Source organism: Pantherophis guttatus, chromosome 1 (assembly GCF_059756535.1).
Source record: "Pantherophis guttatus breed Tessera chromosome 1, ASM5975653v1, whole genome shotgun sequence".
Lineage (NCBI taxonomy): Eukaryota > Metazoa > Chordata > Lepidosauria > Squamata > Colubridae > Pantherophis > Pantherophis guttatus.
Window position 1 is genome coordinate 348,988,231 of NC_142063.1, and position 17,501 is coordinate 349,005,731.

The 17,501-nt window shown below is 52.2% G+C and overlaps 2 protein-coding genes across 2 annotated transcripts in view; both read left to right on the forward strand.

Moving 5' to 3' along the window:
* The first annotated feature begins 271 nt into the window (after positions 1-271).
* On the forward strand, positions 272-12,772 carry POLDIP2 (DNA polymerase delta interacting protein 2). The gene is made up of 11 exons (XM_034424498.3): positions 272-536; positions 1,939-2,020; positions 4,190-4,287; positions 5,183-5,279; positions 6,918-6,993; positions 8,247-8,354; positions 9,366-9,502; positions 10,625-10,651; positions 10,773-10,898; positions 11,097-11,176; positions 11,826-12,772. Exons 1-11 carry the CDS (start codon positions 361-363, stop codon positions 11,938-11,940), a joined length of 1,122 nt encoding a protein of 373 aa, XP_034280389.2. The 5' UTR covers positions 272-360; the 3' UTR covers positions 11,941-12,772.
* Positions 12,773-15,096: 2,324 nt separating this feature from the next.
* Positions 15,097-17,501, forward strand: part of SMG6 (SMG6 nonsense mediated mRNA decay factor) — a 66,624-nt gene continuing 64,219 nt past the window's right edge. Inside the window, exon 1 of the mRNA XM_060694416.2 lies at positions 15,097-15,294. Coding sequence (XP_060550399.2) covers positions 15,183-15,294 — 112 coding nt within the window. The 5' untranslated portion in view covers positions 15,097-15,182. The remainder of the gene's footprint in view (positions 15,295-17,501) is intronic.

A 17,501-nucleotide genomic window follows, 5' to 3' on the forward strand; every position in this document is an offset into this window, starting at 1 on the left:
TTCCCTCCCAGCGCCCTCTAGAGGCAGCGCCCCAGCGGTGGGCCTCGCTCAGGGACGCCTGAGACATCCGTTTCCCTCCTTGCTCAGCTGCTCCTTTATGGGGCCTCGTTGAGGTCTCCTCCTTGACGTGCCGTCATGAGGCGCAGGGGGAGCCGGCCCGCAAGACCAGCGCGGCCGCTATGGAGGCATCGCGAGATACCTTGAACTGCGGACTCGGAAGCTGCCTCTCCGTCGCCAAGCGCGCTCCTCTGCTTCTTTTTTTCTCCCGCTCCTCCTACGGCGCGCGCGAGGGGCCAAACCGCGCGGGGCATTATGGGCCGCGGCGGGCCTTGAGAGACGCCTCTTCGCTCGGGCCGCGGAATGGCGGCGGCGGCGGCGGCGGCGGCGAGGAGCCGGTGCTGGGCGGCGCTGGGCCGGGCGCGGGCCTCCTCCTCCTCCTCCTCCTCCTGCCTGCGCTGGGGGCTGCGGGTCCCGGCCTGGGCGGCTCTCGGGGCGAGGCCGGAGCTGCTGCCCCCGCGGCGCTGCCTCTCCTCCCGGTGGGTCGCGGGCGGGCGGGGCGGGGCGGGGAGGGGACGCCGCTCGACCGAAGAGCCTCCCCAAAGGCCCCGGGGCGCGTTCGGCCTGCGAGGCGCCGGGGCTTTCCCGAAGGGCCCCTGGAGGTCATCTAGCCGAACCCCTCCGTCCCCGGCGGCAGCCCAGGCTCTTCCGAGGGGCGGCCGCAGGATGGCTTCAGGACGGCGAGTCCCCTGGGTTGCGTGGGGAGGGGGCCGACCCGGGTCGGTGGGCTTCATTCCTATGGCGGGCAGCCTGCCCTCCTCCCTCTCCCTCCCTCCCTCCCTGGCTGCGATGTCGGTGGGGGCAACAAAGGAGGGGGGAGGGGGGCTTCCAGCATTTCTCTGTAGGACCCCCCCCCAAAGAGTTAGGAGTAAATGTGTACCAGATAGTCCTCAATTTACGACCACAATTGAGCCCAGATTTTCCGCTGCTAAGCAAGACGGTGCTCAAGGGAATTGTACGATCTTCCTCGCCACGGTGGTTAAGTGAATCCGGCTTCCCCATTGACTTTGCTTGTTGGAAGGTCGCAAAAGGGGATCACGTGACCCAGGGACACAGCGACCGTCATAAATAAGAGTCGGCTGAGTGTCCGGATTCTGTTCATGTGACCACGGGAATGCTGCAGTGGTCATAAGTGTGAAAAACGACCCTAAGTCATGCCATTGTAACTTTGAACAGTCACTAAGCGAATGTTGTAAGTGGAGGACTACCTGTCTATGCAGAGCCAGGTAGGGCTGGAGATGAAGGCACCAGCTAGAAACCGGGAGAAAGGGGAGTTCTGGTCCAGCCAGCAGGGTGACCTTGGGCCAGTCCCCCCCCCCCCCTTGCAGGCCCCAGGAAGCAGGCAGGACGGAACCCCCCCTGAAGATGGCCGGGGGGCATTGAAGCCCATTTAAGGTTTTCTAAACCTGGTGAATGCGAAGGTGGCAGGCAAGCGGGCCACACAGTATTGGTTGCAAGGGCCATGTTGCTGATTCCTGCTCTATCTCCTGATCTTCAACAGCTGTGTTGAAGCTGTGTCAAAGCTGGCTGAGGAACTCTGGGAGTTGAAGTCCACAAGTCTTAAAGTTGCCCAGGTTGGAGATCCCTGCTCTAAATTATTCCTCTCAGGGTTCAGCCAGGGCCGCTCTCGGAACGTCTTCTAAACTTGTGGTCATTGAGACCGCAATGTGCTTTGTGGTTAAACTTTAACACCTGGTGGTGCTCTTTATTGCTCCTTTCGCCGTGACCTCTGGCGTTCCCATGGCCAGACGGAGCTTAGCTGGCGGGGGCTGAAGGGGGGAACCTGGGCTTGGAAGGACACTTCGGATGCTGTTGTTGCTTGGGTCATCCTTTTGGAGCCCTGCCAGGAGAGCCTAACGCCACTCTCTCCCCCAACTCTAGGAATCGCCCTGAGGGCAAAGTCTTGGAGACAGTAGGGGTCTTTGAAGTGCCAAAGCAGCATGGCAAATACGAGACGGGACAGGTGAGTCAGTCGTGTGGATGGAACAGCTTTGCTCCGTCCATAACGGGGAGCAAGCCCTTCCCTCAAGGCAGGGATGATGTTCCCTGGTCAGGTAATGAAATGTCTGGAACAAAACTACCCAGCTCAGAGCACCAATTGTCATTTTCGTCTTCCTTCCTTCCTTTTTTCCTCCCTCCCTTCCTCCCTCCCTTCCCCCTTTCTCTTGAGACCCCACTTCCTATTAGCACTGATGATATTACTTGGATCATGAAATGTCTGCAAAAAAACCAAGCTCAGGGAGCATCAAAGAATCCAGTCCTCCTCCTCCTCCTCCTCTCAACAAATCTCACTCCCTTCTAGCACTGATGATGTTACCTATTTGGATCCTGAAACGTCTGCAAGAAAACCACCAACTTCATAGAACCCCACGAACCCCACAGTCCTCCTCCTCCTCCTCCTTTTCTTCCTTTTCCTTCTCCAAACACACTCCTTTCTAGCACTGATGATGTTCCAAAGTTGGGTAATAAAATATCTGCAAGACAACCACCCAACTCAGAAGGAGCCCACAGTTTAACCTTAAGCTACAAATATTCTTTTCTATTGATATTGTTTCTGCCTGGTACCACCAAAGACATTAGATTGAGTATGATATTTTAGAATATTCTTGGTCTCTAGGATTTCTGAACTGGGTCCAAGTAGAAGCTGCTGCACTACTTTTCTTAATGCTTTTCTTCATTGCAATAATAATAATTATTATTATTATTATTATTATTATTATTATTATTATTATTATTATATTTATTATTATTATTATTATTATTATTATTTAATTATTAATTAATAATATATATTTTTATTATTATTATTATTATTATTATTATTATTATTATTATTATTATTATTATTATTTTATTTCTATACCGCCCTTCTCCCGAAGGACTCAGGGAGGTGTACAGCCAATTTAAAAACACAGGACACAACAGTAATTAAAAATTAAAATAATTAAATAGATTTGGCTGATTTAAAACCCCAAAAATTTAAAATACCCCAATTTAAAATTATGTTGATAGCCCTGCCTGGCGGAACAACAGGGTCTTCAGTGCGCAGCGAAACAACCGGAGGTCAGAGATCTTACGTATTTCCGTATGGTGGGGAATATCTGTAGCTCGGCTGTAGGATGAGGGTGAAGGTTCGTTCTCTGAGCTTGTGGGCTGGTTTCTGAACGTTTCGTTACCAGGCTAGGCAACCTCTTCAGTGGAGTTGAGGGGATGATCCAACCCCAGGAGCTCGGAGAACAAACCTTCATCCTCACATTGGTTCGTTTCCTGGTTGGCCCTGTGAAGAAGGGTCGCCTCCTGACAGTTCATAGGGCCTGTTGAGAGCCACTTTGGTCTACTGCAGGGGCCTCAAACTTGTGGGCTGGATGGTTCACGCACTGGCCCCGCCCAGCCCCGGCTTAGCAAAGGGGGAAAAAAGTTGCGATGCGTCACGTGACGACAATGTGACGCTGTGAGTTTTGATCCCCTAGATCTAGTGGTTAAAAGGCTGACTTAGAAACCAGGAGATGGTGAGTTCTAGTCCTGCCTTAGGTGCAAAAGCCGGATGGATGGCTTTGGGCCTGTCCCTCTCTCTTGGCCCAACCCACCTCACAGGGCTGTTATGGGGAAAATGCATGGGGTATGTTTGCCACCTTGACTTATTTATTTATAAAGTAATAAAGTAATAAATATAAAGTAATAAATATAAATGTTTGGTAAACCGTTCCTTGCTTGGTGGTCTGGGGTGAGTGGACACGGCCTCCTGGCAACCAGGAGGTGAAAATACCACCGTGGGGTTTAAAGGCTTGGACTGCTTAAAGCAGTTAGAAGAGATTTGGGAGGAAAGTGAAAGGGTTTGAAGGTATTAACTTCCTTAGGCTGCTTTGAATGACGAGTGTCTGCTCTGCTCACAAGCTGGGATTCTGAGCATTGTGTCAAATTTCAGCTGACAGGAATGGAGTCCTGGACCTTTCTGTGCCCCCACCTCCACCCCCCCTTAGAGACCCTGCAAGTAACAGCCAACTCCATCAAGCCTGAAGGCCTCCTCTCCCCACATCTGCTCCAGGGAGGTGTTTTCCTTCCTTCTGTGCACTCCGCCTCTCTGCCACCGGCCTTGCTTATCTTGAGGCCTTTCTCCCACCTTCTCTTGCAGTTGTTCCTCCACAGTATATTCGGATACCGGGGAATTGTCCTCTTTCCTTGGCAAGCCAGGTTGTACGACCGAGATGTCGCTTCTCCTGTGCCTGAAAAGTAAGTGTGGGCAGTCGCTCGGGACTGAGGGAGCAGAGAAGCAGGGGCTCTATTGGGAAGCCACCACATCCCTGACAGGCAGCAAAGGCTTCCAGGGCAGGGAGGGAGGGAGGCTGCAGAGATGAAAATAAGGGATTTGGAAACGAAATATTTGATCTTGTATCGAGTCTGTTTTTCTGTGACACAATTTCTCTTTGTTAACTTTTTTGTAAACTCCGTGTCTATTCCTACAGGGCCTCGCAGGCTAAAGTTTGCGTAGGGCAGAAGCAGTGGGGGCTTCTTGCAGGGACAACAGCATCAGGCAGTGCTGGGTTCAGATCCATTGGGGTGAATTCAGGCTACAAAATAGCAAAAGAGGGGCTGAGGTTTTCCTACACAGAGAGTGAGAAACGCCTGCTTCCTTAAGGCATCGGGCAGCTCTTTGATTGGGGCGTCTGGCTCAATGCAAGGCACGGCCGGCCGGTTGTAGGTGAAATACACAGGTAGTCCTCCATTTACAACCATTCATTTAGTGACCGAAGTTACAACGGCACTGAAAAAAGTGACTTATGACCATTTTTAAGTTACAACCTTTGAGGCCAGCATCCCCATAGCTCGGCAACTGGCATGTACTTAAGACGGTGGCCGTGTCCCGGGGTCACGTGATCCCCTTTTGTGACCTTCTGACAAGCAAAGTCAACAGGGAAAAACAGATTTGTTTAGCAACCCTGTTACTAACTTAACAACTGTAGTGATTCACTTAACTGTGACAAGAAAGGGACAAATTCACTTGACAATTATCTTGCTTGGCAACGGAAATGTTGGGCTCAGTTGTGGTCGTAAGTCGAGGACCGCCTGTGGTTGCTGTCAGTCTGCTAAGAAAGCGGTTTTTTCAACCCCGCCCATCTTGTTCCAGGAGTGATTCTGCTGCTGGACATGGATCCAAAGAAGTGAAAGGAAAGACACACACTTACTATCAGGTCCTGATCGATGCTCGCGACTGCCCACACATAGTAAGTGCTTCCGGTTTACAGCGAGGGATTCATTTAATTCATTTTCCTCAGTTAAAGCCTTTAGGATACTGTATCTGGACTTTGTTGCTTCTTTGGGGTCAGGAGTTGCTTCAAGCAGAAGATCGTAAGGGTCTTCTTCTGCTGTTACTTTGCCAGTATTTTCCTCCTAGTGAGAGGAAAAGTCAATTAGGGGCCTTTCAGGACTTGTGGCAACTGACCTGTATCCTGCAATTCGCCCACTGGCTCCTTTTTCAGCATATTCTTTAGCTTCTTCATCAGAGCTGTCTAAATCATCTGTTCTGCTGGTCACGTTTGTTTCGAAGTTTTCTTGATGCTGGCTAGCCATCTGAATCCTCCGGGCTCCGGTTAATACCGGGGATTCACGGGTCCAAGTAATTTTCTTTTTAGTGACCCCTTTTGTTTTAGATGACATATGTGAGCTTGCTAAAGATCATTAGACCACAACCATCCTCTTGCTATCAATTTGTTAGGAAATGTATGTAGAAAGGTGAGCAGTCTAGTCCCTCTCTCCTCCCTTGCCTTGGAGTGGATGAGTCCCACCTTCTGATGTTCTTGGTCATCCACCCATGAGCGATCCATTGGAAGCCAGTTGTCTTAATATTATTAATGAAATGCAGTTTCTCAGATCAGCGGCATCTCCTGCCTTGCCTCTTGCCATTTCCATTATTTTTTATAAGTGCTCTAAGATGAGTCAATTAAATTCAACTCTTTGGGAGGCATTTCATACATCTGGATCATCAGTATGATGACCTTCTGGGCCAAACTTGGCCACTTTAAGACTTTAAAACTCCCCGAGTTCCCCAGCCAGCCATGTTCTAGGCACAGGGCAGGCAAGCCTTTGGCAATGGGGAGTCTTTGGAAAGGGAATGGAAACAAACAAGCTCATTTTGCAAATAGGAGTAGGTTTGAGATGCTGAAATTAGAGAAAAGCAGGAACTCTAAAATGCCAACTGAGACTTTAAGAGCTCAGCAATGGAAGCGGACAGACAATGAATTTTCTCAGGGTTAGAACATTCTGCAAGCCGCTGTCTGTCCCCCCCCCCCGTCCCCCCATGCAGTGGGCCTTAAGAAAGCCTCTACCCAACATTTCCCCCCAATGTGAGAGGCCACCGCTGCCAGTACCATGGCAGGTCCCATCCCTGTATCGGGGGTGGGGGGGGTGGGGGCGGCATTTGGTATGGGGAGACCCCTTAGCACTGTACTTGAGAGTCCCAACAACAGGTGGATAGCAATAACGCTTAGACTTACCTACCGCTTCACAGTGTTTTTACAGACTTCTCTAAGCAGTTTACAGAGTCAGCCTCTGGCCCCCAACAATCCAAGTCCTCATTTTACCCATCACAGAAGGACAGAAGGCTGAGTCAGCACTGAGCCTGGTGAGATTTGAACTGGCAAATTGCAGGTAGCTGGCAGCCTGCATTCTTAACCGCTGCACCACCACTGCTCTTAGCCGTGCAGGTAGTCCGGCTCTTAAAAGTGCAGTGTGATGGCCACACAGTCGGAATCTGGCCGGACTATCCCGTCAGTCTGACGCAGGCTTCCTCAGATCCGAGTCCCGCTGGCTCTGCCTGCCTTGGACTGCAGCTTCAACTCTCGGCCTTCCTCTTTTTCCCTCAGTCTCAGAGATCCCAAACAGAAGCCGTGACGTTCTTGGCCAACCACGACGACAGCCGAGCCCTCTATGCAATCCCAGGTAAGCCAAAGGGAGGGCGGGAAAGTGGGCATGTCCAGCCTGCGGAAACCTTTGCACCCTTGAAAGGAGGGGGCTGCGAGGGGGACCGGTTCCAGAGGGCAGGCTGTGAAATAATGGACATCAAAATACAGGAAGGCAGTCGCTGATTGAAAGATGGGAACCAATACAGGAGAATTATCTGCAGCTCAGGGTTGAAATGAGGGCTCCTGGGTGCTCTCTGGTCTTGGTGGCTTTCTTGCAGACGTTTCATGACCCTACTAGGGAACATCATCAGTGCTAGGAGAGGGAGGAGAAGGACTGTAGGGTCCTTGGTGCTTCCTGAGCTTGGTGGTTTTCTTGCAGATGTTTCATGACCCAAACTAAGTAATACCATCAGTGTTAGTGGTGCTAGCCCTGGTGATGTTACATCATCACTGGTACTGATGATGTTACCTAGTTGGGTCATAAAAAGACTCAACTAGGTAACATCCAAGCTGCGAGAAAATATTCAAGCTCAGAGAGCACCAAGGACCACACAGTCCACTCCAGAAACCCTTCCTCCCTTCTAGCACTGATGATGTTACGTAGTTGGGTCATGAAACGTCTGCAAGAAAACCTCCACGCTCAGCACCAAGGACCCCCCATGAAAGATAGGAGAGGAACAGCAGTTGGGTAGAAGCAAGGTGACCCAGGAAGAAGGTGCTGGAGCTGTTCAAGCAGAAGCTGGGCGGCCATTTAGCTGGAAAGCTTCAACTTGGATGCCTGCCCTGAGTGGGATTGGTGATCTCTGTATTTCTGAGGCCATTCATTCCTCCCTTGGCTGGCTGGCTGGCTGGCTGGGAGAGAGAGAGAGAGAGGCAAGAGTTTGCTAACCCCGAGTGGCCTGAACATATTTGCAGCCTCACTAAGTTCTACTTGGTGAGTAGAAGTGTAAAGTCTGGAAAATATTCTGCAACCAGATTCTTGAAAAGCGAAGAAACCTCCGTTGTACAAAGAAGCGGAGAGGAGCAACCCTCCCCACGTGAAGGGCTTGTGGGGTTTTCCTAGAGCCTTCGCCTTTTCAGTGTGTGTTATCAGTTGTGTTACAGCTGGGAAGCTCCTGCTGTCTGTTAGACACGGAGGCAGGATGACACCCTGGAGCTGAGGTGACACACCCTCACCTGTCCCGCAGGTCCTCTGGTGCTGGCAGCTTTAACGTTCGCAAAGCAGCTTTCGGGTCTGTGAAATGAAGGGGCTTCTGCGACTGAGCCCAGCCCGCTCCTCTTCCTTTTCAGGACTGGACTACGTGAGCCACGAGGACATCCTGCCATACACGTCCACGGATCAGGTGCCCATCCAGCACGAGCTCTTTGAACGGTTCCTCCTGTACGATCAGACAAAAGGTACTTGGCCCCAGCCCCCTCCCCGCTCCGGGAGCAGGGCTGGCCCTTGGGGGGGGGATTCAGGGCGAGGGGGGTCTCTTCCCACAGACTCTGGGAATCCACAGGGATTCTAAGGGATCTCTCAGCCTCCCCACAATACAGGGAGTCCTCGACTTATGATCCTGATTGAGCCCCAGAATTTCCATTGCTAAGCGAGGCAGTTGCTGAGTGAGTCGCACAACCTTTTTGCCATGGTTGCTAAGGGAATCACAGCCATCGTTAAGGGAATCATCGTTAAGCAGGTTGCCTTCCCCTGTTGACTTTGCTTATCGGAATCCGGCTGGGAATGCCGATCACGTGACCGTCATACATGCAGGCCAGTGGCCGAGCGTCCGGATTTTGATCACATTGCCACGGGGATGCTGTAATGGCCCTAAGTGTGGGAAATGGTCATAAGTGGAGGACCTCCTCAGAAGCATTTTTAGCCCGTGGCCAGCCAGATCAAGGGCTCAGCGCTTCCCCCACCTGGCCCAAAGTGGTTGTGGGTCCCCTGTGATGTGGCAGTGATGGAGTGGTCCCCCCTCGGCTCATCAGGGTGCTTCCCCTGATTTTATCCTGAAGGGGGTTTTACTTTCAGATTGTCCTTGACTTACGACAGGTCGGAGCGATGATGGGCCCCACAGAACCTCCTTAGGACCTGGATTCAGAGCTCCGATTGCCCCGGGGCCTCCCTTGACCCACAGTCACATTATTGTGGTTTTGGGCGCTCATCACCCAGCCCATGTTTACAGCGTCCTGCATTTGGATGACTCTGGTTTATGACGTCGTTTCTGGAAAGTGGCATTTTTACGTCCAGTTTCTGACAAAAAGCCTCCCATAGCGAACAATGGGCTTGCTTAATGACCGTTGCCCATTGGGCATGGTCACGTGATAACAACCGGCCCAGCTTATGACTGCCTAATAAGAGGCCAGCCTCTTGGGGGCTTCGGTGGGCAGCCCCTCCCTCTCCTGACCGTTTCCTCTTCTGTTCAGCTCCCCCGTTTGTGGCGAGGGACACGCTCTGCGCCTGGCAGGAGAAGAACCACCCGTGGCTGGAGCTCTCTGACGTCCACCGGGAGACCACCGAGAACATCCGGGTCACCGTCATCCCCTTCTACATGGGCATGCGGGTAGGTGGGCGTGCGGTCCCTGCGCCCTCCCGGCCTGGCCTGGCATTTCCCTGCATTGGAAGGGGGGGGAGAGGAAAGGGGCGGCAATGAAAGACAAGGCAAAGGGGCAGAGCACAGCACAGCCAGTCCTCGACTTACAACCGTTCATTTAGTGACCGTTCAAAGTTACAGGGGCACTGAGAAAAGGGCATGAGGACCGTTTTTCACACGACTGTAGCCGCATCCCCACCGTCACGTGATCAATAGGTTGGGTCTCGTGTGTGTGTCATGGGACCTTCTAACCTGCAAAGTCAACGAGGGAGCCAGAGCCACTTAACCATGTTATTAACTTGGTTCACTTAACAACGGTGTCAAGCAAGGTCGTAAAATGGAGCAAAATTAATTGAAACAGCTGTCTTGCTGAGCAACGGAAATTTTGGGTTCAGTTGTGGTCATAAGTCAAGGACTAGCTGTAAACGAAAAAAACACTAGAATGTAAAGAAGAAAAAGTAAGTTAAAAATAGAGAAAGAAGTAAATATTCCATATTATCCGAGTCTTAACAGATCCAGAGGGGGTTGCAAATGAACCTCTCTCTGGACCCAAACACCCCAGGCATAAGAACTCTCCCGCCTGAGAGGCCCAGGCCGGTTTTCTGACCCCAACTCCTGTTTAAAACAGAGATGAGCAACTTCAAAATCATCTTTCCCTCTTTCCCTCTGCTGCCTGGGCTGCCCACCCGGAAAGGTTGGGGAACTCTGATGTAAATTGATTGAATAAAGTACAAATAAATATTACTTAGAGTATGGCATGACATACTTGGACTTACAATTTCATCTAAATTAAAAACACAAAATACGAATGTTAAAAAGATCTGTGTTCAGATACCAGGGTCTAGGCCATCTAACTGGGTGGGGGGGGGTAGGCAGACAGACAGACGGACAGACTGACCGACCAAGAAGAGCCCGCTGTGGGTGGTTCTGTCCCGACCTGTTTTTGGCCTCCTGTCGGCCCTTTCGAGTTTTGACACGGGCTGAACATTGCAAGGGGCAGCACTGCCATCTGGGGGAGATTGGGGCAGGGGGGGATGGGGGCCGAGCTGGCATGAAGCCATGGGAAACGGCCTCTCTCTCTTCTCTCCACAGGAAGCGCAGAATTCTCACGTCTACTGGGTGAGCCTCCCTGTTCTTATGGCTGCCTTGGTTGCGGGAGGAGGGGGGGGCAGAGAAGCCTTGCTCTGCCCTCGGAAGGGTGAGGGGACCCTCTGATCCGTTTTCTCTGCCTCCCATCCAGTGGCGCTACTGCATCCGCCTGGAAAACCTCAACAATGAAGTTGTGCAGCTCCGGGAACGACACTGGAGGATATTCAGCTTGTCCGGCACCCTGGAGACCGTCCGTGGCCGGGGAGTGGTGGGTCGGGTGAGTAAGGGGAGGGGATCTTGTCACAGCAGAGGCTCGTCCTGGGAGTCTGAGTGTTTCCCTTTGTGGACCCCCTCTTCTAAAGGCTCAGAGCAAAGAAATCTGTGTGGCCGAGGTCAGCTCGGCCTCCTTGGCATCCGGGAAGCCCCCCCTCCTCCCCCACGCCTTCGGCCACAGCAAGGCTTTTCCTCCCTGCAGGAACCTGTCTTGTCCAAAGAGCAGCCGGCCTTCCAATACAGCAGCCACGTCTCCTTGCAGGCGTCCAGTGGGCACATGTGGTGAGTCTCGTGGACTGGCTCCTCTGCCCTGGGGAGTCTGACGGGGGCCTGTGTCGGGGGAGGGAGGCAGGGAGTCTCGGAATGCGCTTGGGAGGTCTGCACCCTGGAAGCAGCTGGTGGGGGAGGGAACGGGGCAGGAGAGCCGGTGCCACACGGAAGGGGCCCTTTCAGGAACGTGGCCCCTCAGGAGGGCTGACAGTAGCCTCTCCTTCCACTTGTTCCCGGTATAAAGTGTTGCATCACTTTCTTAGTGCCTGAGGACAGGGAGTCCTCGACTTACAACCGTTTGTTTAATGACGGACGTTATTACAGCGGAACTGAAAAAAGTGACTTGTGGCCGTTTTTCACACTTATGACCGTTGCAGCATCCCCATGGTCATCACGTGATCAAAATTTGGGCGCTTGGCAACCGGCTCCTATATATGGCGGTTGTCCTGGGGTCTTGTGATCCCCTTTTGCGACCTTCTGGCAAACTGAGTCAATGGGGGAAGCCCGATTCACTTAACCACCCTGGCAAGAAAGGTCGTAAAATGGGACAAAACTAACTTAACCACTGTCTCGCTTAGCAACAGAAGCGTTGGGTCCAGTTGTGGCCATACGTCTGTCCATCTCGTAGAGGCCTCACCTGGGCTCCTTCCTTCCCTCCCAGGGGCACCTTCCGTTTTGAACGGCCTGACGGCTCCCATTTCGATGTCCGGATCCCCCCCTTCTCCCTGGAAAGCAACAAGGACGAGAAGACGCCCCCTTCTGGCCTCCACTGGTAGAGCAGCCTTAGGAAGCCAGCCCCCCCCTCCCCCTTTTTGCCCCTCTGGACAGTTTTCCTCCCAGGACCCCCCACCCCTCAAGGGCTGACACTAGTTCTAGGTTTGAAAGAGTGTCCCTCCCACCCCCGACTCCATCTCGAACAACTGGACCTCGAGAGGGGTGGGCTCTGGCCGTCTGCCCTCTCGCCACCGGCCTCCCGACTAGGGGCACCTCGAGCAAAGCTGCCCTGGACGGAAGCCGCAAAGCTCTCCGAAGGCCTGTGGACTCTTCCAGATGTGAGGTGGTGTGTTTCTTCATTAAATAAACCGGCCTCCCTGTTACGGCACCATCTTCCTCGTCACCTGTGTCTCCATCGGTCCCCCCTTGTGGGGCGGGGGGCGCAGCAGCCCAGGCCCTTCTGTCACTTGAATGGCACCGTGCCCCACTCGCCCCCCCTCTCTTTGCCGGGCCAGTTTACACCCGACTTGTTAGCCCTCCCTGGCCTTGTTCCCAGAGCCTCTTCCCCTCCTCTTCGGTTGTTCTGAATTGTGGCCAGGGGACTCTGGGGGGGGGGCAGCTGCCCAGGGCGAAATAAAGTGCCACTGACTGCACAAGCAGGAAGCTGACCTGTGAAGCAACTGGCAGGCTGGAGATTTCCTCCAGCCACCTGGGGTTGGCACATCTGGCAGAACGAGGTTCCTGGTGCCAAATTGGGAGGCAGATGCGCAGAGTCTTTGCCTCCACAGGGTGCACAGCTATGAGGCCCGTTTGTCAACCATCCCAGCTTCTAGGAAACATCCAGCGTGCCACGGAGAGGACCTCTGCGCTTGTAATAAAACGAGGACTTCTGAATTGTTTGGCTTCCTTTGTCTTTTGAAAAGAGGCAGGGTGTCACAGGCAGCGTGCTGTGCGTGGGATTAAGTGCTGGTTTCACAAGATCCCCGAAGCGTTGGGTCCTGTGTGCTCTCTGAGCTTGGTGGTTTCCTTGCAAGCGTTTTGTGACCTGACTAGGTAACATCATCAGTGTTAAGAGAGTGAATTGGTGGCTTGTGGGTAATTTAACAGTAAACAATCTAATTAAGGAAGCACCAAGAGGAACCCACCAACACTGGCAGGCCAGCCACGAGAACCTTTTGCAAGAAAATCACCAAGCCCAGAGAGGACCAAGGACGGTTAACCCTTGAACTACATTCTCTTCTGTCGATACCTGAAGTAGGCAAACTCTTTGTATCCCCAGAGGCTTAGTGAGGCTGAAGACTTCTCCCCACCAGCAGTCCCTTCTCCAAGCGGTAGCCGTTCTCGGCCCCTGCATCAGCACAGAATCCTAGCATTGGTGCTACCTTTCTCGATCGGGATTCCTTGTGCACAGTCACTCACGCCCTCGTCACCTCTCGCCTTGACTACTGCAATGCTGTCTACATGGGGCTCCCCTTGAAGGGCACCCGGAGGCTCCAGCTGGTCCAGAACGCAGCAGCGCGGGTAGTGATGGGAGCAACATGGTGCTCCCATGTAACACCGCTCCTGCGCGAGCTGCACTGGCTCCTGGTGGTCTTCCGGGTGCGCTTTAAGGTGTTGGTTATCACCTTTAAAGCTCTTCATGGCATAGGGCCTAGCTATCTTCGAGACCACCTGCTGCCACCAACGACCTCCCATCGACCCGTGCGCTCCCACAGAGAGGGCCTCCTCGGGGTGCCATCAGCCAAACAATGCAGGCTGGTGACCCCCAGGGGGAGGGCCTTCTCTGTGGGGGCACCTACCCTCTGGAATCAGTTGCCCCCTGAGATAAGGAGAATCCATGACCTCAATGCCTTCCGTCGTGCCCTTAAAACCCATCTTTTCCAGCAAGCTGGGCTGGTTTAAGAAGAAATTTTTAAATTCTTTTAATTAGTTTGTGATTTCTTAATTTTCGGGCCAAGTTTATATATATTTTTAACTGTTTTTAATATTTGCATTCTATGTTCTTATCTTGGCTGTACACCGCCCTGAGTCCTCAGGGAGAAGGGCGGTATATAAATTGGAAATTAAATTAAATTAAATTACCTTCCCTCAGGGGAGCTCAAGACAGCAAGCTGTTTTTTATTTATTTAATTTATACACCACCCATCTTCTCCCCATCCACAACAGCTCTGGGGCTTTATCCCCACAACTGTCCCATGGGGAGGGAGGGAGGGAGGGAAGGGTGGGCTGAGAGGGGGAGGCTTGCAGGTACCCCTCAACGTACAGCAGTACATTTAGCGGCTGTTCAAAGTTACAGCGGCACTGAAAATAGTGACGTATGACTGTTTTTCACACTTGCGACCATTTGCAGCATCCCCTTGGCCACGTGATCAAAACTCAGGTGCCTGACAACTGACTTGTATTTATGACAGCTTTGAGGAGCAAAGTCCATGGGGAAGCCAGATTAACTTCACAGCTGCAGTGATTCACTTACTGACCGTCAAGGAAAGTCAGAAAATGAAATGAGGCAAAATTTAACAAATGTTTCATTTAGCAACAGAAATCTTGGTCGTAAATCGAGGACTACCTCTCTTAGGGCCCCCTGCTCTCCGTCCAACCGCATCCATTCTAAGGCCCTTTGAAAAAAGACCATCAGAGCCAGGGACAAAACCACTTTAATTGTCCTGCGTTTCCCCACGTTTATTGGGCTTTGGTGTGCCAGGAGTTGGTTATGGAACACTATATCCAGCCTCTGACCGTTCCGTTTAAAAAAAGAACACAATACAGTTGTTAAGCTGGAGAAACACTCAAAAGGGAGAACTGTATGGACGAATTTCAGCCCTGAGGCTTCCTGGAACAGCCAAGTCTTCATAGAAGCAAGAGTTAGGGGAACCTAAGGGGTCACGCAATCCACCCCCTGCACGCCGCAGGATCCACTTCATCAGGGCTCTCCAATCTGGGTGACTACTACTTGTGGACTTCAACTCCCAGAATTCCTCAGCCAGCAGCAGCTGGCTGAGGAATTCTGGGAGTTGAAGTCCACAAGTAAAGTCGCCCAGGTTGGAGAGCCCCGCATTACAGAAAGAAACCCCGAGAGATCCAGGCTCGGTTTCAACGATCGGCCCGGAGCAGCTGCAGCCCCCGCCTTGCCCAGACGCCCCCTCCGCTTCCTTCGCCGCCCCGACAGTGTCTCAGGTGGGCCGGGCTCGAGCCAAACCCGGCCCCCTCTGCTCTAGCAGACGCATGCGCGCTGAGGCACTCGGGGCCGGTTTGTCCGCGCTCGGCCACCGTCCGCCGTTTGTTTCCTTGGCTTCGGTGAGCCAAGATGGCGGCAGCAGGTCTGGAGCGGGTCCGCGTTTCGGCGGCGGAGCTCCGGCGGGGAATCCTGGCCACGGCGGAGGCGGAGGCGGAGGCGACGCACGGGAGGGGCGGCCCAGGTGAGGGCGCGGCAGGCGGGCGGGTTCGTTGGTTGGTGGGTTGGCGGCGGCGCGGAGCAGGGTGGCCGGGGGGGCGTGGCGCGCTGGTGCCCCCTCCTCCCTCCCTCTGGACAGCTGCGCGCGCCCCGCGCCTGCGCAGTCTTTTCTCCTCGGTCTGGGCCGGACTACAGCTCCCACAATGCCTTGCCGGTCCGTTAAGGGGACCCGGGGACTTCCGCCATGGGGGCCCTCCCGGAAGGCCTCCCTTTGCCCCCACCCCTTGCGAAGAAGTCAGCTGGAGTGGCCGCGCCCCCTCTGGGGTCTCCTTTCGTAGTCTGTCTAAACCTGATTACCCTCCCAGGCCCTGGGCTCGTGGGGGGCGGCTGCTTGGTTGTGGGGGTCCACCCTTGGCCACTTTAAGACCTATGGACTTCAATTCCCAGAATTCCCCAGCCTGTAAAGCGGTCCGCAAAGCTAGCTGGGGAATTCTGGGAGTTGAAGTCCACAGGTGGCCAAGGGTGGACAACCTTCCCCCCACTCCCAGCTTATCTCTTGTTATATTTGCTGTTTGTTTCTCCTCTTAATTTGTGGAGCTGGACAGCCTTGAAGTTGCAATAATAAACAGCAATATGAGAATCCAAATGAAAGTATTTGGGGTGGAGGGAGGGGCTGACCCGCCTTTGACTCCCTCCTGGTTGGTGCTGATCTTGCCTTTTAGGAATCTTTCCTGGCCTTTTGCTGAAGCTGCTTCCTGGAACTATTATTTTGAGTTGCATCTTTTGGAGACACAGAGTGTAGAGAAAGCATGAGAATCTTCAAATAGTTGAAAAGTTATGTGTTGTCGACATGTCCATGTACAAAATTTCCCTTTGGTAACTTCAGCATCTCATGTCCTAATAATCAGTATTGCCTTTCTGGGCACCTGGGCTCGTTTCTTGGAGTCGTTGTTGTAGGGTGGATTCCAGGAATCGGGCCCTATGTTGAGGTGGGATCTGAACCAAGGATACATCGAATGGAACAGTTGGTTCTTACGGTCCCAAAGGTGCTTTTTCAAGAGGCAACTGGACTTTCTGCTTTAATAGAGTTGCCTCTTGAAAAAGCACCTTTGGGACAACCATGACCTGGATGACTGAGAATCTCCACAGACAGTTGGATCTTCTTATTTGACCACCACACTTCCATGTACCTGGGATGGTGTCTTTGATGTTCCTGGAACTGTGTTTTGATGTACCTAGAATTCTGTCTTGACATACCTGGAATTGACTCTTTGATGTACTTGGAATTCTATCTTGATGTACCTAAAATTGGCTGTTGATATACCTAGAATTGTGTTTGTCTTTTCAGAAGCCAGGTTGCAACAGGCAACCTGGCTTCTATTGACTCACATTCAGCTTATCAACTACAGTTTCGGCATCATTTTCACATCTAATACGTCACCACCAGGTCATATCCTATCTCTGCATTCAGAATGCTAAATCTGAATGTTCCATCTGATTTTGTTAGTATTTCACCCAGTTACCCAACCTAGCTTGGTTTTTTTTTAATCCTCTTGAATATTATTCAACCCAGTTTTGCATAATTTCTAAATCTGATCAGCAAACCTTTTCATCTCGGTTGCTCATTAATGTATTGCCAAGTATAAGACCCACAGCTGAATCTTGAGGCAGTCCGCTTGTTCCTTCATCACATTTTGGTTAAGAACCACAGGAAGCCATGAACTGAACTGTTGCTAAGCAAGACAGTTAAGTAAGTTTTGCCCCAATTTAGGATCTTTTTTGGCACATTCGTTAAGTGAATCTGACTTCCTTATTGACTTTGCTTTTCACACAGTCACAAAAGGGGATCACGTGACCCAGAGACATTGCAACCGTCATAAATACGAGCCAGTTGCCAAGCGTCCGAATTGTGATCATGTGACCGTGGGGATGCTGCAAGGGTCATAAGTGTGAAAAACATTCAGTTCCTTTGTAACTTCAAACGGCCATTAAACGAATGGTTGTAAGTCCAGGACTACCTGTACATAGAACTCCCTTGTGACAGAAGGCCATCAAGGCCCTGCTCTCCAAAACATTTTGCTGAAACTAAAAAAGATTACATCCACTTTTAGCCGTGCAGTTTGGTTGGGCTTTGTGTATGGCTGCAGCGTACAACACTGTATATGTATTCTATTACACATAAATGTAATATACTCTGTCAGCCCAACCCAGGCCTCTTGTGGGGAAGACGGA